At 42.2% G+C, this 20,731-nt stretch overlaps 3 protein-coding genes across 4 annotated transcripts; 1 reads left to right on the top strand and 2 right to left on the bottom strand.

Moving 5' to 3' along the window:
- Positions 1-11: 11 nt before the first annotated feature.
- On the bottom strand, positions 12-4,728 carry LOC115773284 (cystine/glutamate transporter). The gene is made up of 12 exons (XM_030719903.1): positions 4,466-4,728; positions 3,753-3,879; positions 3,528-3,643; positions 3,304-3,429; positions 3,133-3,232; positions 2,936-2,980; positions 2,714-2,837; positions 2,524-2,627; positions 2,348-2,444; positions 915-1,064; positions 636-813; positions 12-314 (listed from the first exon to the last, which is right to left on the bottom strand). Exons 1-12 carry the CDS (start codon positions 4,692-4,694, stop codon positions 250-252), a joined length of 1,461 nt encoding a protein of 486 aa, XP_030575763.1. The 5' UTR covers positions 4,695-4,728; the 3' UTR covers positions 12-249.
- Positions 4,729-7,335: 2,607 nt separating this feature from the next.
- Positions 7,336-18,363, bottom strand: LOC115773283 (cystine/glutamate transporter-like). Of its 2 annotated transcripts, XR_004019093.1 has the most exons (15): positions 18,268-18,363; positions 17,980-18,024; positions 13,544-13,812; positions 12,873-12,999; positions 12,649-12,764; positions 12,425-12,550; positions 12,254-12,353; positions 12,057-12,101; positions 11,835-11,958; positions 11,645-11,748; positions 11,469-11,565; positions 9,728-9,877; positions 9,449-9,626; positions 8,631-9,128; positions 7,336-8,233 (listed from the first exon to the last, which is right to left on the bottom strand). XR_004019093.1 is itself a non-coding variant. In XM_030719902.1 (14 exons), the coding sequence occupies exons 3-14, from the start codon at positions 13,770-13,772 to the stop codon at positions 9,064-9,066; spliced, it is 1,461 nt and encodes a 486-aa protein (XP_030575762.1). In that variant the 5' UTR covers positions 13,773-13,812; positions 17,980-18,024; positions 18,268-18,363; the 3' UTR covers positions 7,336-9,063. The 2 variants fall into 2 exon arrangements, 1 of the variants encoding a protein (XP_030575762.1); XM_030719902.1 differs by having other exon boundaries at positions 7,336-9,128.
- Positions 7,505-8,245, top strand: LOC115773795 (forkhead box protein M1-like). Its single transcript, XM_030720712.1, has one exon. It carries the CDS (start codon positions 7,505-7,507, stop codon positions 8,243-8,245), a length of 741 nt encoding a protein of 246 aa, XP_030576572.1.
- Positions 18,364-20,731: the final 2,368 nt, after the last annotated feature.

Here is a 20,731-nt window from a genome sequence, read left to right as displayed (position 1 = left end):
GCACCTTTGAAACTAAGTTTTAACCATTTAAACCAGAGATTTTCTTACAAAAGCTCTACAAGCAAAGCTATACCTGCATAATTGTTGCAAATATTTTCTATAAACACTAGGCTATCTTGCAAGTATGAAAACAATATAAAAGTTGTACACAAATGAATGGTTCAAACACATTTTTTAAACTGCTGAAAACATCTTGTCAAGGTGGTATCCATGTATTCTGTAAGTACAATGCAGGATGTTTTTGGGTCTTCAGTACGTCTGGACTTCCTGTTGAGCCACTTCTAGAAGGATCTGCAGCTGTTTGGTGCAGTAGTCTGGAAATATTAAAGACAGTCAACTATGCATGCACTGGAAAGACTTTTTTTTTAATCTGTCTGAAGCCAGGTTTAACCTGAACTCAGCACTCTGGAAGTTTCTTTTGCCTGTAGTAATTCTAGCTCCATAAACAAATTTGTTGATTTCTTAATTTCACTTGTTTAATTCCTCATTAATAAAAAATGAGCAGGCACATATGATCTTTTACACTGTAGCAGAGATGTCTACATTTCTTATTAAAAGTGGAAGTATACAATTTAGTGCCATAGTGGAACCTGGCAGATTAATACATTCAGAAGAAGGGTGTTGGTGTGACTTACTGAATATGCGCCTCCATCTATGGGGCAAGCGAAAGCGGTAGACGGTCACATAGTAAACTGGGACCCCAGTCAGCGTTAGAGCACAACTTTTCCCTGTGTTCCAGGGGTCCGAGTAAAGCGACAGACCCACGATGAAGAAGCAGACCACCGTGAAGGTGATTGGAATGACCAAGGACACCTTTACATTATTAGCCAAAACAAAATAGAAGGTCAGTTTTAGCTTAGTTTAGTGTGCAGCACAAAAAAAAAAAAAAAAGTTTTGCAGTTCAGTATGTTAACCTTAAAAGGTCTTGGGTGGAGAGGAAAACGATATCGATGTACAAGCAACCCTAAGGTTGCCAAGGCGATGAAGAACCAGCGTGAAAAGGAGGCGAAGTTGAGGAGCTGGTAAATCTCTCCAGTGATTAACATCAACACCACCAAGGGGTACTGGAGGGACACAGGCAGGAGTGTTAGAAGACTAAAGAATGGCATAAGCATAGTGTCCCTACTTGTGTTTCTTTAGTGCCTTCAGTATTTCCCTCTCTGACCTTCTGTTTTGCCTCTGTGTTAGTGCTTTTGTCCTCCTTTGTTCCCCTGTCTCTATCATCTTTATTAGTGTTACTTTTCAAGTCTTGGTGTTAGTTGAATTCTGGTTATTTCCTGTTTTAAATAAAAGGCTTTTACACTGACAGAGGTTGCTGGGGTAGTTCAAAAGCTCCCTGGTGGCAAGCTGCCAGCCAGGTTTGGATGAGAAAGTGAGATGCTGAAGGCTCTGGACATTTTGGGGCTGTGACAGTTGACACGCCTCTTTAATGTTGCATGGAGATATGATCTGTGGAGTCCCAGACCAGGGTGGTGGTTCCCATTTTCAAAAAGGGGGACTGGAGGGTGTGCTCCAATTATCAGGGTACCACTCTGCTCAGTCTCCCTGAGAAAGTTTATGCCCAGGTTCTGGACAAGAGGCTCCAGCTGACTGTTAAACCTCTGATTCAAGAGAACAGTGCAGATTCTGCCCTGGCTCTGGAACAGTAGACCAGATCTTCACCCTTGCAGGACTCCTGGAGGGATCATGGAAGTTTGACCATCCAGTCTACATGGGGTCTGTAGACTAGGAGAAGTCTTCCCTGGGGGATACCTGTGTGGTACACTGCAGAATTATGGGCTTCCAGGTTCGTTGTTACAGGCCAACAGATCCTTGTAGAACCAAAGTGAGAGCTTTGTCTTCATCCTTGGCATGAAGTCAGGCACATTTTCAGTGGGGGTTCAACATAACCAGCATTTCCTCTTGTTTCTCATCCTGTTTTTGATTGACTGTAGAGAGCTTAGCTGAGAGGCCAAAAGGATAGACCCAGAACAATCTGGAGAGATTATATCTCATTTGGCCTGGGAATGCTTCAGAGTCCTCCAGGAGGAACTGGAAAGTGTGGCTGGGGAGAAGTATGTCTGGAACACCTTCCTTTAGCCTGGTGCCACCATGACTTGACTTCAGATAAGCAGAAGATAATGGATGGATGGACTTTGAAGGTTAGATTTGCCATGTGTTTTTTTAATCCTAGTTTTGCTTTCTGTTATTTTTCCTCTTTTATGATTGTCTGACTCTCCTTGTGCCATCCCCTGATTCCTTATTCCATATTTTCAGTTGTAATAATGTAATATAAGAATTACAAATAAAAAGATGAAGTAATCTGTTTGTTCATGTAGATTAATTAATCTGTGTTGGAAGTTTTTACCAGTAACAGCACAGCCGGTAAAGGTGTATGTCTGCGGATGTGAATCATGGAAAAGATTGCTGGCCAGTGGCCCTCTCTGGCTCCTACAAACAGCATCCTGCAACACAAAGCTCTTACTAAAATCCAGCCACACAGAAAAATAAAAACAATAATAACCCCTTATGTCTGTAGATTACCGAGGTGCCCCAAAAAAGCCACCATTCAGTGATCCAAGGCAAGATATGGCAACAAGAACAGGGATCACAGGAGCCAGTCCCTGAAGAGCACGACTGGCAAATGTCTGCAAAGACACAAACAGCAGATTAGACCAACAATATTTCCTCTGATTCCTTTTCAGTGACACAAAAAGTACTACATAGAACTGACCACAGCCACAGCATCTGACAGAAGCACCTCAGCAGGAGTCATCACGGTGTAGTAGGCCACATTAATAAGCACATAAAAGACTGTCACTGTCACAATGGAGAAGATTATTGCCAGTGGCATGTTTCTGACAAAGCAGGGATACACACAGAGATGTAACAGCAAGAGACAACTTGGTTTTCAAAAAATGACTGACTTTATAGCAGATCTTACATTAAATAATACCTGTTTGGGTTTATGACTTCTTCTGTGATGAAGTTCAAATAAAACCTAGAGAAAAAGGGAAAATCCCAGACTTAGACATTAAGCTTTGATTGGTAATAGTATGTTTATTGTCGTGTAATTTGTGGTTGTTTACACCATTATTGTACACAGTAAAATACAATGGATTTGTACTGATGCTCAAATTGCAGTGTACTTACCATCCACCATAGGCATACAGGCCACTATAAAAGGCCAGTGGCAGCCTATCCAATGTTAATAAGTCAACCTCAAAACCATTCTGAAAATTTTCTGTCTTCCCTGCAAAGAAAGAGAGAATAAACGAGTTGAATACCAACTTTGTCTTAGATTTAACAATTAGGTGTTCTCACCCTTGGCCAGTGCAATGACACCAGGGATGATGATGAGGACCAGGGCAAACATCTTAATGAAAGTCAAAGTGACCTGAGTGCGAGAGGCCATGTTCACACTCCAGCAATTGACAGCTACAACAAAGGCTGCAGCGACACAAAGACAAGAAGGACATGTTGATGGCTCGATATGTTGTTCTGCACATGCAGTATTCCACATACCGGTGAGTTATAAAAGCACTCACTCACTGCGAGGATACTGACGAGTTTGACCAGCACTGTGGGAGCAGCACAAGGTGTAAAGAACGGCTCCACCACATAACGACCAAAGGCCAGGGACACATAAGAAGCGACAGCTGGTCTGGAGATTGCCAAAATGTTTGCAAGTGTCATGTCTGAGTCAGTTCCTTTAGACACCCCCCCCCAAAAAAAACCCATAAATAAATAAACAAACAAACAAAAAAACATACCTGATGAATAAGAACTCAGCCCAGAGTCGTAGGAAAGCAGGCAGGGGCCCCAAAGTCTCCAGCAGATAAGTGTAGTGACCCCCTGATTTTGTAAAAGTGGTGCCCAGTTCAGCATAACACAGGGCTCCTAATAGGACAGAGACAGATGAGTTTTACAAAATAAGACTGTGACTTTTACTTTGAAAACTTTGAATAAAGTTTTGACAGTCTTGGATTGTGAAAAAAAATAGCACAAAACTATCTGACAGCTGGTTAAAAAAGGCTCAGATAATTTATGTATGCAGTCGAGTATTTTATTTCCTTTTATTCTTATTATAACTATTTAAATGGCAAAAAAAAAAAAAAAAAAATCAATTTTAGCTGTCTTTTAACAAGTTTTAAAAGCTAGTTTCAGCTGCTGGCTTTCACAAAGGGTGGCCACATGTTTGATTTGGCAGACTTCTTATGCCTCATGTCCTTTCTGATGTTTCCCTAACATCAGGACTGAACTGGGGTCATCCAAATGCATAAGCCACAGACTATGGAGCCACTGTTTTTTTACTAGACTTAAATCTAGCTTTTTGCTATTTACTCACAACACACATTGTTTCTCATACCTGACACTTAAATGCACACACACACACACACACACACACACACACAAAGCATGAAAAAAGTTTTTTTTTTTGTTTTTTTGTTTGCTGTGGAAGCAGAAATAAGATTATCCATCTTACCAAATAGAGAGAGGACGCCACACAGTACCCACACCAGCAGAGACAGTCCCACACTGCCGCTGTTTATCAGGACTCCTTTTGGTGCAATGAAGATCCCACTGCCCACCACAGTCCCAATGATGAAGGACACAGCAGGCAGCAGCCCAATCTTCCTCCGAAGGCACACTACTTCACCATCTACCTTCTTTTTCTCATTATTTTCCACTGTCTTTGTCGGTGTCCCCTCCATTTCTCTGTGACTGAAGAACACACGGCGAATGTGCTGGACACTGTGGCAGGAAGAAACAGCACAGGCCATAACACTGACGCCCCTCTCCCCCTTTTCTCATGTGTTTTCCACCACTCATTGGGTCTTACCCAACCCACCCAGCCTGAGCTGGGAACAAAGCCAGCACTCTTTCAAACTTAAGCAATAATTAACAACAGTTTAAAGGTGCATCACTTTCATGCATTGCACAGTTTGTGTGAATGGATGTGTGCACAGCTTGGCAGAGGCCTTTTGGACTCGGGTCCAAATAGGTCAGGGTGCTGTAGAGGCAGCTGCATAGACTGCAGGAGGGCTAATTGCAGCAAAGTTCCCACAGACTAAAATTCTCATCTTGTCCCCTCTCACGCTATTTTATATAGTGTACATACACATCTTCAGCCAAAACTAAAAATAATATGAGAGCAGGAAAAATAAATTGACATAGGCCACTTTATTGTTGTTCCTTATTTTCACTTGAGTGACCACCGCATGGATGTCAGCTTCACTTTATCAGCAGGAACTCTGCTCGTTAAAATTCCTCCACACACAGTACATATCAAGTTCTCTCTGTCAAGATTTATGACGTGTGAAAGATTGCATCCCGCACTCAGAACTCCTCTCACTCGGATGATGGAAAGACGGATGCATTCAAAGCGAGAAGCAGATATTCTAAAATGTTGTCAGACTGAGGAACACTATTTATGGTATTTTATGTGTAAAAAGTTCAGCACGACAGGATCATGTGATGTCTGTGTTCTGTTGATATGTGGAAATGTTATGCAAGTTTACAGCTCTAAATTTTTCAAGCATTAAAACAATTCATGGGAATGTCATTTTCCCCACCCATTCAAATCTAAGTGAAAGTTCCCTCTGAGGAAAATTGCAAGTTTCACGTTTTTCTAAATGATCATGAAACAGATTGAATAAAATGTACTCTTAGATGTTTTAATAAGGCTGTTAGATCTCAGTTTGCAGACTGTATGCTTATGTTATTGTGCTGACCCTCAAGTTACAGCTGTCACTCCCTGGTGTTTCTGTCCTTGGCCAGCAGATGGAACTCATGTCTCTTTCATGGTAAATTTTGCCCCACTGATGAATGTACTTTTATGTTCTTCCAGAAGATGGCAGTCACATCTTACCTGGCTTTAAATATTGAAGTAGCAAGGGGAAACTACAGGTTGCTAACCTTGAGTCTCTGTTTCTCTAAGCTGTGGCTTCTGTCGTTGAAGGAAAATATCTTGAGCATCACAGTATGAAATCCCAGGATAGGTCTGAAATGAGTCCCTCTCTTTGCAGGTAAACCTACAAATACCCATCCCAGGAGACCAGCCCGTCTTCCCTGCTGTTTTCCACCTGACCTGCTAAGAGCCCTGCTTTGTCACCTGGAGGCCAAACCAGCTTCAACTGCTCACTCCCAACTGTTTCTCTCATAGGCTCTTCTCACGTGGAGCAGAATGCAAAGGGAATACTTGACATTTCTCATGAGCCATTCACACAAGGGACCCTCAGGTTTTTCCATTCAATGAATCAATAGCAATTAAGCTAAGGTTTAAAGACATCAAAGGGTAAAATATGTTTTACAGTATTTTTTATTTTAGCACTTCCTTAGTACACAATTGGAAAGCATCAGTTTTAATAAATTAAAAGATTCAAGATTCAAGAAGACTTTATTGTCATTATATGTAAACATATAACGAAATTTGCGTTCCAGAACACCCATCCAAGAGAAATACAAACACAGAAACAAACAGGGGGGACAGGTGTCTGAGGTCGTGTAGCCGTTTTACCGGCACTACCTTTAGCAGGAAAACAGAAAGAGATACACTGGGATAGGTAGGTTCAAAAAAATCATCTCGTATTGTGTTCATTATGAACACCTTACGACGTTCCAAAAAACACCTCAGCAAAGCAGCAGCACTTATAAAGCCTGGAGAGCACTAGGGTCGGTAGGGGAGGGGTTGACAGCGGAGACGAGCAGGATACTGTGATGGCCACACAGCTTCCAAGACCAGCAGTTCATGATGATGTTCATGATAAGATGGTACAGTCAGCCTTGGTTGCCAGGATACCAGTTCATACAGGTCACAACACGGGGCGGGGGTGAAGAGCATCTGTTTACAAACATCTCCGAGAGGCCATTTAGTTAGACAGCCATCCAAGGCCGTCTGGGAGCCAAATTCCAAATACTGCAATTGTTTTGGTTCAGGGCATCATAACTATTTGCTGACAGACCTTACAGTTTTCTGTTACCTCTCAGAAATCCAATAATCCGAATTTGGTTCTACTCATAGACTCATAGACATAGACTCCAACACTCCTCCAGATAGAATCCATTTCAATTCAGCTCTACTGAGTCTGATTGAGTTCGTACTGTTTCTGCATCCCTTATAGGCAGCCTTACTAGGGCCTGAACAGCTGCCCAGAAACCAGGTATCCCCAGGTCCAATTCGGGGAAAAAAATCCTGGTATCAATATATATGCCACGTCCACACAGTGCAGCCAGGAACGTTATCTTCCATCCCCACGGGAATCCATAACATAGCCAGCCGGGTGTGTAGTTGGACCAAAGGAAAGAGGGTTCCCCTTCTCCCCATCTCCTCGTGATGAGAATTTAGCCATCAATAGTGTTGAGAGACCAGCTGACCAGATCCATGATTTAATTTCCAGTTCGGCGATGTGTGAAGAGATGCTCTAAGCAGCGAAGCAGCAAAAAGCAGGGGTAGATAGGGAAGGCTGGGGAGAAGACAAAAAAGGCGTCCGTCCCCACCGAGAGCAGGAAGAAAAGAAGCCAAATGCCATCTTTGATCTTGAAACCTCTTCTTCCGCGAACAGAATCCTACTTGGTGCCCATACAGCTCCCCGTCACCCCTTCGGTCTATCTGCCGTCCTCGTCTGCTCCCTTTCCCCCGACCTGCTCCCAGCAGAAACAGAACAATTCACGAGGAGCCAAGAGAGTCCGCATAGCTCCTAAGGTAGCTATGCTGGACGGCCACAAGCACGGGCAGGAAAGCCCTGACAGGGAGTTCTCTTTCAAAACCCCAATAAAAAGTAACAGCCATTTGACCTCATCCACCCCCAGCAAGCCCCCTTCTAATGGTGCACTTGAGTCTTGGAAAGTCACACCAGTGGCCAAAGGTAGCCAAAATATTCTGGACTTCAGCCCTATTCGTACACCAGGTGGTCCCACAGTCAACCCACGACACGACTACTCCACCTTCAGCTTCAGCAGCACTCCCTTTAAAGACTTGCTTCTGTTTAACTCCCCAAGAGAGCTGCTCACATCCGCTCCCTCCAGAGTGACCAGACCAGCAGAGTTGCCCAGCGAATGCCTCAGAAGTAGCTGTTTCAGAGAGCTGCTGCAGGCAGGAGGCACCACGCCAGCCAACCGCTCAGTCACAGAGGGCCTTGTCCTGGATACCATGAACGACAGCCTGAGCAAGATATTGGTGGACATTAGCTTCTCTGGTCTGGATGATGATGACCTCGACATGGCAAACATCAGCTGGTCTGAGTTCATCCCTCTGTTGAAGTAGCCAGATAGCCAAAACACATTTTATAGCCAGGCAGGGTCACTTTTTAAAAAATTTTTTGTAAACACTAGGTGAGAAAGCCCAAATCGAAGTGGCAAAGCAGATGTAAATCTAGGTCTGACACAATTTAAACCATCCTATATGCAGACCAAACAGAGAAGACCATGTTGAAGACCAGTTTCTCTTGTCAAAGAGTGACGCTTTTGGCTTAAGGAGAAATGAGGAGAAATCACGCCGGCATATTGCTGGTGCTAGTGCTTCAGAAATTTACTGTATGTCAGTTTGATTCAAATATTCACAAGTATTATGATCACTGTACCAGAAAATTTTCACAGAAGGGCCAATTGATGCTGTCATTTAAAAACTGCATACTGGAGACTTATCTGACCTCTTTTTGAATGAGCTCAGAAGCATTTTGGTTCATTTTCTGTTGCAGCTGCTTTCCTGCTCAGTGGTTCCAGCTCCAATGTAAGAAAAAAAATATAAAACACTGTTAAACAGTTTACAGCTTTTGATTTTAGTTACCATTTGATGTTTCTCGCCCTGTTTGGCTTACTTTTTCATTCACTTAAACTAACATATTCATACTGCTCAGTGCTCTTTATACCAGGGATTTTCTTACAAAAGCTCTACAAGCAAAGCTATACCTGCATAATTGTTGCAAATATTTTCTATAAACACTAGGCTATCTTGCAAGTATGAAAACAATATAAAAGTTGTACACAAATGAATGGTTCAAACATTTTTTAAACTGCTGAAAACATCTTGTCAAGGTGGTATCCATGTATTCTGTAAGTACAATGCAGGATGTTTTTGGGTCTTCAGTACGTCTGGACTTCCTGTTGAGCCACTTCTAGAAGGATCTGCAGCTGTTTGGTGCAGTAGTCTGGAAATATTAAAGACAGTCAACTATGCATGCACTGGAAAGACTTTTTTTTTAATCTGTCTGAAGCCAGGTTTAACCTGAACTCAGCACTCTGGAAGTTTCTTTTGCCTGTAGTAATTCTAGCGCCATAAACAAATTTGTTGATTTCTTAATTTCACTTGTTTAATTCCTCATTAAAAAAAATGAGCAGGCACATATGATCTTTTACACTGTAGCAGAGATGTCTACATTTCTTATTAAAAGTGGAAGTATACAATTTAGTGCCATAGTGGAACCTGGCAGATTAATACATTCAGAAGAAGGGTGTTGGTGTGACTTACTGAATATGCGCCTCCATCTATGGGGCAAGCGAAAGCGGTAGACGGTCACATAGTAAACTGGGACCCCAGTCAGTGTTATAGCACAACTTTTCCCTGTGTTCCAGGGGTCCGAGTAAAGCGACAGACCCACGATGAAGAAGCAGACCACCGTGAAGGTGATTGGAATGACCAAGGGCACCTTTACATTATTAGCCAAAACAAAATAGAAGGTCAGTTTTAGCTTAGTTTAGTGTGCAGCACAAAAAAAAAAAAAAAAGTTTTGCAGTTCAGTATGTTAACCTTAAAAGGTCTTGGGTGGAGAGGAAAACGATATCGATGTACAAGCAACCCTACGGCTGCCAAGGCGATGAAGAACCAGCGTGCAAAGGAGGAGAAGTTGAGGATCTGGTAAATCTCTCCAGTGATTAACATCAACACCACCAAGGGGTACTGGAGGGACACAGGCAGGAGCGTTAGAAGACTAAAGAATGGCATAAGCATAGTGTCCCTACTTGTGTTTCTTTAGTGCCTTCAGTATTTCCCTCTCTGACCTTCTGTTTTGCCTCTGTGTTAGTGCTTTTGTCCTCCTTTGTTCCCCTGTCTCTATCATCTTTATTAGTGTTACTTTTCAAGTCTTGGTGTTAGTTGAATTCTGGTTATTTCCTGTTTTAAATAAAAGGCTTTTACACTGACAGAGGTTGCTGGGGTAGTTCAAAAGCTCCCTGGTGGCAAGCTGCCAGCCAGGTTTGGATGAGAAAGTGAGATGCTGAAGGCTCTGGACATTTTGGGGCTGTGACAGTTGACACGCCTCTTTAATGTTGCATGGAGATATGATCTGTGGAGTCCCAGACCAGGGTGGTAGTTCCCATTTTCAAAAAGGGGGACTGGAGGGTGTGCTCCAATTATCAGGGTAACACTCTGCTCAGTCTCCCTGAGAAAGTTTATGCCCAGGTTCTGGACAGGAGGCTCCAGCTGACTGTTAAACCTCTGATTCAAGAGAACAGTGCAGATTCTGCCCTGGCTCTGGAACAGTAGACCAGATCTTCACCCTTGCAGGACTCCTGGAGGGATCATGGAAGTTTGACCATCCAGTCTACATGGGGTCTGTAGACTAGGAGAAGGCTTCCCTGGGGGATACCTGTGTGGTACACTGCAGGATTATGGGCTTCCTTGTTCGTTGTTACAGGCCAACAGATCCTTGCAGAACCAAAGTGAGAGCTATGTCTGCATCCTTGGCATGAAGTCAGGCACATTTTCAGTGGGGGTTTAACATAACCAGCATTTCCTCTTGTTTCTCATCCTGTTTTTGATTTTCATGGACAGCATCTCAAGGCATAGCCAACCTTGGGGTTGCTTGTACTGCTTTGGGAACCTTAGAATAGCATCCCTGCTTTTGGCAGATGATGTTGCTCTGTTGGCTTCATTGGAGCATGATCTTCAGCATGCATTGGAAAAGTTTGCAGAGTGTGAAACAACTGGGATGAGAACACCTCCAACTGTCATGGTTGTCTGCTGGGAGTTCAAGTATCTTGGGATCTTATTCACAAGTGATGACAAGGTGGAGTGCAAGTCAGACTGGTGGATCGGTGCAGCATCAGCAGTAATTCAGGTCTTGAACCAGACTGTAGAGAGCTTAGCTGAGAGGCCAAAAGGATAGACCCAGAACAATCTGGAGAGATTATATCTCATTTGGCCTGGGAACGCTTCAGAGTCCTCCAGGAGGAACTGGAAAGTGTGGCTGGGGAGAAGTATGTCTGGAACACCTTGCTTTAGCCTGGTGCCACCATAACTTGACTTCAGATAAGCAGAAGATAATGGATGGATGGACTTTGAAGGTTAGATTTGCCATGTGTTTTTTAAATCCTAGTTTTGCTTTCTGTTATTTTTCCTCTTTTATGATTGTCTGACTCTCCTTGTGCCATCCCCTGATTCCTTATTCCATATTTTCAGTTGTAATAATGTAATATAAGAATTACAAATAAAAAGATGAAGTAATCTGTTTGTTCATGTAGATTAATTAATCTGTGTTGGAAGTTTTTACCAGTAACAGCACAGCCGGTAAAGGTGTATGTCTGCGGATGTGAATCATGGAAAAGATTGCTGGCCAGTGGCCCTCTCTGGCTCCTACAAACAGCATCCTGCAACACAAAGCTCTTACTAAAATCCAGCCACACAGAAAAATAAAAACAATAATAACCCCTTATGTCTGTAGATTACCGAGGTGCCCCAAAAAAGCCACCATTCAGTGATCCAAGGCAAGATATGGCAACAAGAACAGGGATCACAGGAGCCAGTCCCTGAAGAGCACGACTGGCAAATGTCTGCAAAGACACAAACAGCAGATTAGACCAACAATATTTCCTCTGATTCCTTTTCAGTGACACAAAAAGTACTACATAGAACTGACCACAGCCACAGCATCTGACAGAAGCACCTCAGCAGGAGTCATCACGGTGTAGTAGGCCACATTAACAAGCACATAAAAGACTGTCACTGTCACCATGGAGAAGATTATTGCCAGTGGCATGTTTCTGACAAAGCAGGGATACACACAGAGATGTAACAGCAAGAGACAACTTGGTTTTCAAATAATGACTGACTTTATAGCAGATCTTACATTAAATAATACCTGTTTGGGTTTATGACTTCTTCTGTGATGAAGTTCAAATTAAACCTAGAGAAAAAGGGAAAATCCCAGACTTAGACATTAAGCTTTGATTGGTAATAGTATGTTTATTGTCGTGTAATTTGTGGTTGTTTACACCATTATTGTACACAGTAAAATACACTGGATTTGTACTGATGCTCAAATTGCAGTGTGCTTACCATCCACCATAGGCATACAGGCCATTATAAAAGGCCAGTGGCAGCCTATCCAATGTTAATAAGTCAACCTCAAAACCATTCTGAAAATTTTCTGTCTTCCCTGCAAAGAAAGAGAGAATAAACGAGTTGAATACCAACTCTGTCTTAGATTTAACAATTAGGTGTTCTCACCCTTGGCCAGTGCAATGACACCAGGGATGATGATGAGGACCAGGGCAATCATCTTAATGAAAGTCAAAGTGACCTGAGTGCGAGAGGCCATGTTCACACTCCAGCAATTGACAGCTACAACAAAGGCTGCAGCGACACAAAGACAAGAAGGACATGTTGATGGCTCGATATGTTGTTCTGCACATGCAGTATTCCACATACCGGTGAGTTATAAAAGCACTCACTCACTGCGAGGATACTGACGAGTTTGACCAGCACTGTGGGAGCAACACAAGGTGTAAAGAACGCCTCCACCACATAACGACCAAAGGCCAGGGACATATAAGAAGCAGCAGCTGGTCTGGAGATTGCCAAAATGTTTGCAAGTGTCATGTCTGAGTCAGTTCCTTTAGACACCCCCCCCCAAAAAAACCCACAAATAAACAAACAAACAAACAAAAAAACATACCTGATGAATAAGAACTCAGCCCAGAGTCGTAGGAAAGCAGGCAGGGGCCCCAAAGTCTCCAGCAGATAAGTGTAGTGAGCCCCTGATTTTGTAAAAGCGGTGCCCAGTTCAGCATAACACAGGGCTCCTAATAGGACAGAGACAGATGAGTTTTACAAAATAAGACTGTGACTTTTACTTTGAAAAATCTGAATAAAGTTTTGACAGTCTTGGATTGTGAAAAAAAATAGCACAAAACTATCTGACAGCTGGTTAAAAAAGGCTCAGATAATTTATGTATGCAGTCGAGTATTTTATTTCCTTTTATTCTTATTATAACTATTTAAATGGCAAAAAAAATAGCTGTCTTTTAAAAGCTAGTTTCAGCTGCTGGCTTTCACAAGGGGTTGCCACATGTTTGATTTGGCAGACTTTTCTTTCTGTCTGTCTTTCTGATGTTTCTCGAATAGGATTTGCATCTCTTCCCAGGACTGAACTGGGGTTATCCAAATGTGTAAACCACAAGACTATGGAGCCACTGGAGCCAGGAAACTTAAATCTAGCTTTTTGCTATTTACGCACAACACACTCATACCCTCACTTAAATGCACACACCTCAAAAAAAAGCATGAAAAAAAGTTTTTTTTGTTTTTTGTTTGCCGTGGAAGCAGAAATAAGATTATCCATCTTACCGAACAGAGAGAGGACGCCACACAGTACCCACACCAGCAGAGACAGTCCCACACTGCCGCTGTTTATCAGGACTCCTTTTGGTGCAATGAAAATCCCACTGCCCACCACAGTCCCAATGATGAAGGACACAGCAGGCAGCAGCCCAATCTTCCTCCGAAGGCACACTACTTCACCATCTACCTTCTCTTTCTCGTTATTTTCCACTGTCTTTGTCGGCGTCTCCTCCATTTTTCTGTGACTGAAGAACACACGGCGAATGTGCTGGACACTGTGGCAGGAAGAAATAGCACAGGCCATAACACTGACGCCCCTCTCCCCCCTTATCTCATGCGTTTTCCACCACTCATTGGGTCTTACCCAACCCACCCAGCCTGAGCTGGGAACAAAGCCAGCACTCTTTGAAACTTAATCAGTAATTAAAAACAGTTTAAAGGTGCATCACTTTCATGCATTGCATAGTTTGTATGAATGTATGTGTGCACAGCTTGGCAGAGGCCTTTTGGACTCAGGTCCAAATAGGTCAGGGTGCTGTAGAGGCAGCTGCATAGACTGCAGGAGGGCTAATTTCAGCAAAGTTCACACAGACTAAAATTCTCATCTTGTCCCCTCTCACGCTATTTTATATAGTGTACATATGTAACCGGCGCCACTCTGCCTTTGCACTCTAGGCCGCGGCAAACTCTCTGCGTTGTGTTGGCAATAAAGAGTTAAAGAAGTCGTCTGTTTCTTTGCCGACTGAGGCAGGTTTATTCTCCCACATCTGTGTGAATAACCATAAATTTAGTACAGCGACCTCATGGAGCTTCTGCATGCACACCCTCTTCTCAGCAGCACCTCTTGCCGACCGACTGATTTGTGAAACTTCAATAAATGCACATGTAGTTTTGGAGCTGGAGCAGTTCTAATGTGATCCAGATGCAAAAAAGTTGCGGAAATCGCCTTTTGTTGAAGTTTCACAAATCAGATAAAGGTTTCACAAATCACACACTTGGTTTTAAATACTCTGCTATTAGTGCAGAATAATCTAATCCAGGTTTGAAGTGTGTAGGTGTTGTAGATTTTTAACTAGAGCAGATTAAAGATGCTGAAGGTAGCGAAAAATTAAGTGGAATGGCCCTTTAGCCATTTCCCGAATCGGAAGCTGCAATCGGAAACCAACTTCAGCTTCGTGAAAAAGTACATATAAACAGTTGCCACTGTTGTGTCAGGTATAGATTCTCCCTAAGAATTGTTTTGTTAAATTATTACTATATGATCACAGCACTGTGTATTTTTGTTTATATTTTTTTGTTTATGTATTTCTAAGTTTTTATGTGTTTTATAAGATGTGCTATCATGGCACACACCTCCGTTTACACGAGACCGTTTTCATTTTGAAACGGTGTCGTTTTGATGCGTTTCGGCCTTGCGTTTACACGACAACGGTGTCGTTTTGATGCGTTTCGCCCTTCTGTTTACACGACAACAGAGTGAAAACGATGTGTTTCAGGTGCCGTTTACACGAAGCCGTTTTCACTGGAAACGGTGTCGTTTTGATGCGTTTCAGCCTTTCGTTTACACGATGGCGTTTCAGAAACGATCCGCGTTTACACGAGGACATGTGAAACGATGAAAACGATGTAGTTCCCATGCCAGGCCACAAGTTGGCGTTGGTTTTCTCTTTGCAGTTTGTTTACGCAAGACGCGCATGCGTGGAGTGACACAGTAGGTAGTGCGGCAAATTGTTCATTACTTACAAAACGGCCAATGTGAGAGGTTTTGTGTGGACCGATGATGAGGTTGGATCGCTGCTGCACACAACGCTGAATTACAAAACGGTAAAAACACAGGAAAAGCATAAGAAGCACTCGTGAATCCGCGAGTGCTGTTTATCAGTTTGCGCATGCGCGAAAAACTGGCCGTCGCAACCATAGTGCGCATGTGCGAGTCGAGCGTTTTCAAATCACCCCGGTTTCAAGTGTTTACACGAAAACGCAAGCCGGTGCGTTTCTGAAACGCTCCACTCTGGACCCCGTTTCTGAGGTGCCGTTTACACGAGACCGTTTTCATTTTGAAACGGTGTCGTTTTGATGCGTTTCGACCTTGCGTTTACACGACAACGGTGTCGTTTTGATGCGTTTCGCCCTTCTGTTTACACGACAACAGAGTGAAAACGATGTGTTTCAGAAACGGGGTCCAGAGTGGAGCGTTTCAGAAACGCACCGGCTTGCGTTTTCGTGTAAACACTTGAAACCGGGGTGATTTGAAAACGCTCGACTCGCACATGCGCACTATGGTTGCGACGGCCAGTTTTTCGCGCACGCGCAAACTGATAAACAGTACTCGCGGATTCACGAGTGCTTCTTATGCTCTTCCTGTGTTTTTACCGTTTTGTAATTCAGCGTTGTGTGCAGCAGCGATCCAACCTCATCATCGGTCCACACAAAACCTCTCACATTGGCCGTTTTGTAAGTAATGAACAATTTGCCGCACTACCTACTGTGTCACTCCACGCATGCGCGTCTTGCGTAAACAAACTGCAAAGAGAAAACCAACGCCAACTTGTGGCCTGGCATGGGAACTACATCGTTTTCATCGTTTCACATGTCCTCGTGTAAACGCGGATCGTTTCTGAAACGCCATCGTGTAAACGAAAGGCTGAAACGCATCAAAACGACACCGTTTCCAGTGAAAACGGCTTCGTGTAAACGGCACCTGAAACACATCGTTTTCACTCTGTTGTCGTGTAAACAGAAGGGCGAAACGCATCAAAACGACACCGTTGTCGTGTAAACGCAAGGCCGAAACGCATCAAAACGACACCGTTTCAAAATGAAAACGGTCTCGTGTAAACGGAGGTGTGTGCCATGATAGCACATCTTATAAAACACATAAAAACTTAGAAATACATAAACAAAAAAATATAAACAAAAATACACAGTGCTGTGATCATATAGTAATAATTTAACAAAACAATTCTTAGGGAGAATCTATACCTGACACAACAGTGGCAACTGTTTATATGTACTTTTTCACGAAGCTGAAGTTGGTTTCCGATTGCAGCTTCCGATTCGGGAAATGGCTAAAGGGCCATTCCACTTAATTTTTCGCTACCTTCAGCATCTTTAATCTGCTCTAGTTAAAAATCTACAACACCTACACACTTCAAACCTGGATTAGATTATTCTGCACTAATAGCAGAGTATTTAAAACCAAGTGTGTGATTTGTGAAACCTTTATCTGATTTGTGAAACTTCAACAAAAGGCGATTTCCGCAACTTTTTTGCATCTGGATCACATTAGAACTGCTCCAGCTCCAAAACTACATGTGCATTTATTGAAGTTTCACAAATCACACACTTGGTTTTAAATACTCTACTATTAGTGCAGAATAATCTAGTCCAGGTTTGAAGTGTGTAGGCTTAAATCGCCCTTTATTGAAGTTTCACAAATCATATCAAGGTTTCACAAATCACACACATGGTTTAAATTATTCTGCTATCAGTTTAGTATAATCTAATCCAGGTTTGAAGTGTGTAGGTGTTGTAGTTTTGGAGCTGGAGCAGTTCTAGTGTGATCCAGATGCAAAAAAAGGTGCTTAAATCGCCCTTTATTGAAGTTTCACAAATCAGATCAAGGTTTCACAAATCACACACATGGTTTTGAATTATTCTGCTATCAGTTTAGTATAATCTAATCCAGGTTTGAAGTGTGTAGGTGTTGTAGTTTTGGAGCTGGAGCAGTTCTAATGTGATCCAGATGCAAAAAAGTTGCTGAAATCTCCTTTTATTGAAGTTTCACAAATCAGATAAAGGTTTCACAAATCACACACTTGGTTTTAAATACTCTGCTATTAGTTGAGAATAATCTAGTCCAGGTTTGAAATGTGTAGGTGTTGTAGTTTTGGAGCTGGGGCAGTTCTAATGTAATCCAGATGCAAAAAGGTGCTGAAATGTGCTTTTAATGAAGTTTCACAAATCAGATAAAGGTTTCACAAATCACACACTTGGTTTAAATTATTCTACTATCAGTTTAGAATAATCTAGTCCAGGTTTGAAGTGTGTAGGTGTTGTAGATTTGGAGCTGGGGCAGTTCTAGTGTGATACAGATGCATAAAAAGTGCTGAAATGTGCATTTATTGAAGTTTCACAAATCAGATCAAGGTTTCACAAATCATACACTTGGTTTTAAATACTCTGCTATTAGTGCAGAATAATCTAATCCCGGTTTGAAGTGTGTAGGTGTTGTAGATTTTTAACTAGAGCAGATTAAAGATGCTGAAGGTAGCGAAAAATTAAGTGGAATGGCCCTTTAGCCATTTCCCGAATCGGAAGCTGCAATCGGAAACCAACTTCAGCAACAACAAGAACAATTAATTGTACAGTAAGTGCGAAAGAATAAAAAGATGAACAAAAACACATATACACGTTATAAATCAAAAAGGGAGCTCACATACCTGTGTGAATAAACATAAATTTAGTACAGCGACCTCATGGAGCTTCTGCATGAGAGAACAAACCAGCAAACACATGAGAAGCTGCCTGTATGCTCTCGCAGCCTAGCTTAATACTAGCTTGTTGCAACAGAGTGCTGTACTCAACAACAAAAAAAAGATTCACACTAAAAACAACCAACAATGTCTCAACACTTAATTTATGAGCACAACAAGCAAGGTTTGAGGCGTATTTTAACACTTCTAACTCATTAAATCACTCCATAACCAGAAGTACGAACGTAACCCCACCTCTTCTCAGTAGGGATGAGAAGCGCGACACCGAAGTTGCGACACTGTGTCGAGTTTCCGAAGCGTAGGTGTTTCAAAACACTGCTCCGAAACCTGGTTCAAAACACCTACATCACGTGACCGTGGCTAAGTGAGGCTTCGGTGCGTTTCACTCCTGCTGTTTCCAGGCGGCCGAGGCGCCGGGATTCATTTGTTTTTTTCTTCTGTTTTCCATTTAAAGAACCTTTTTTTTTTTAGCTGGGCCTTGTAATTGCTGATTTTTTTTTTTTTAATTTATTGTTTTTTAACCAACGCTTTTATTTAATACAAGCAGACACACGCATGTATAAGTCATTATTGTTTCAGTGGACTGTGAAGAACGAACAGGAGAAACATTTCTTTCGGTGCAAATGTGGATCAACGAACTCACACTGGGACAGGTGACTGTGAGCGCTGAAAATCCTCCATTTGTTTCTGCACGCGCTGAATGACCTCTATTTATTTTCAGACACATTAGAGGAACTTCCCCAAGTCTGACCTGCATCCACCCTCCGCTCAGTGTCCTCCTCAGTCATGTTGGTCACCACGATCGCTGCAGAAGCCATGAACCAAATAATTAAACTGAGATCGCACTGCAATAATTAACTGGTGACATCGGTATAAAAATTTTTCATTACCATATTGTATGAATTTGTATAATTTATAGTTGAAATGTATCAGTAGAATTCAGCTGAGGGGTCACAGTGACTTGACTGGACGGGCCTGGACCTCCGAAACCATCCAGAAGGCTGATGCTGCAACCTGCGACCCGCACACTGCACAGCAGGGGGTTCCTGCTGTAATTATATACATTTGTTTTTAAATCAAGAAAAACTATGTACAGGCAAACTATTTCTTAACAATTCTCATGACAAATGAGATTTTGTTTTTCTTTAGCATTTATTTTTGAATGAATAGAAAATAAAGCCGAAGGCTACACCAGCTTCTAGCTTTTTTTTTAACAGTGTGAAAACCTGATGACACGAACTCCCAGAAAGATTAAAAGTCAACCAAAAACATCCAAACTTTTAATTATTTATTCCAGCGCTGGCAAGAAACAAAGCCGACTGAGGCCAAAGAAAAGCTCTGTGGTTACCACAATAAACACAGCATCTTTTCTCAGTATTTTATATTTTATAAATTGGTTTATTGTGTGTTCATACTGAATTACTAAGCAGCTGAAACAGCCTCACGAACGTTAACGGAGAGAAAATAGTATTTGTTGAAGCGCTTTGTTCACTGCAGTTTGCCGTCTTAACAGTCTCCTTGTTTCTCCATAACGTGCCCATCATAATAATTGATACTCAGGTATAATCAGGACCTTTGGACTGTGTCATTGTTTCATTGAACAGCAGATGTGGCGATAACAAAATTGTCCAGCAGGTGTCACTGTGCAGATGGGTTTCAGATTTGGGCAATCATTTTTTGGCAATCACTTTTTGGCAGACGATCACTTTTTGGCACAACACGGGGCACAAACGCTTCGAACGCTTCAGTGTTTCACAAAGCCTCGCTTCGCCCATCACTACTTCTCAGCAGCACCTCTTGCCGACTGAGGAGAGAGACGCGAAAGCACCGGAAGTGACATGGAAGGAAGTCGAACAAAATAAGGAACAAAATAAGAGCTCCCAAAATGTGAACATAGAAAACAAATACATTGAAAAATAACAACAAAACTAAATAACATGGGATGGATTCTTGGTGGAATATATATATAAAAAATCTTAACATTTTAAATACACCCGCTACGTATACACATCTCCAATCAAAACTAAAAATAATATGAGAACAGGAAAAATAAACTGACATAGGCCACTTTATTGTTGTTCCTTATTTTCACTTGAGTCATCACCGCATGGACACCCAATACATATCTAGTTCTCTCTCTCTCAAGGTTTGTGACGTGTGAAAGATTGCATCCCGCGCTCAGAACTCCCCTCACTTGGATGATGGAAAGATGGATGCATTCAAAGTGAGAAGCAGATATTCTAAAATGTTGTCAGACTGAGGATTACCGTTTCTGGTATTTTATGTGTAAAAGGTTCAGCACGACAGGATCGTCTTTGTTTTGTTGACATGTGGAAATCGGGGGGGGGGGGGGGGGGGGGGGGGGGGGGGGGTGTTAGTGGAGAATCCCTGCAGTTAAAGTAAATAAACATTTGGCATTGTTCAAGTTCTGCAAGTTTACAGCTCTAAATTTTTCAAGCAGTATAACAATTCATGGGAATGCCACCCCACCCCCCCCACCCCCCATTCAAATCTAAACAGCAAATTTCTTTGATTTTAAAGTGAAAGTTCCCTCTGAGGAAAATTGCAAGTTTCACGTGTGTTTTTCTAAATGATCATGAAACAGACTGAATAAAATGTACACTTAGATGTTTTAATAAGGCTGTTAGATCTCAGTTTGCAGACTGTATGCTCGTGTTATTGTGCTGACCCTCAAGTT

This window comes from Archocentrus centrarchus, chromosome 23 (assembly GCF_007364275.1).
Source record: "Archocentrus centrarchus isolate MPI-CPG fArcCen1 chromosome 23, fArcCen1, whole genome shotgun sequence".
NCBI classification, from domain to species: domain Eukaryota; kingdom Metazoa; phylum Chordata; class Actinopteri; order Cichliformes; family Cichlidae; genus Archocentrus; species Archocentrus centrarchus.
This window is presented reverse-complemented; position numbering and strand designations above follow the sequence as displayed.

Coding starts and splice junctions, on each gene's coding strand:
- LOC115773795 (XM_030720712.1), top strand. CDS start 7,505: ATGCCATCTTTGATCTTGAAACCTCTTCTTCCGCGAACAGAATCCTAC.
- LOC115773283 (XM_030719902.1), bottom strand. CDS start 13,772: ATGGAGGAGACGCCGACAAAGACAGTGGAAAATAACGAGAAAGAGAAG. Junction 12,551..12,648: donor CGTCAGTATCCTCGCAGTGA/GTGAGTGCTTTT, acceptor GTGTCGCTGCAG/CCTTTGTTGTAGCTGTCAAT. Junction 9,878..11,468: donor TACCGGCTGTGCTGTTACTG/GTAAAAACTTCC, acceptor GTGTCCCTCCAG/TACCCCTTGGTGGTGTTGAT.
- LOC115773284 (XM_030719903.1), bottom strand. CDS start 4,694: ATGGAGGGGACACCGACAAAGACAGTGGAAAATAATGAGAAAAAGAAG. Junction 2,838..2,935: donor GAAGTCATAAACCCAAACAG/GTATTATTTAAT, acceptor CTGCTTTGTCAG/AAACATGCCACTGGCAATAA. Junction 315..635: donor TAGATGGAGGCGCATATTCA/GTAAGTCACACC, acceptor TAATATTTCCAG/ACTACTGCACCAAACAGCTG.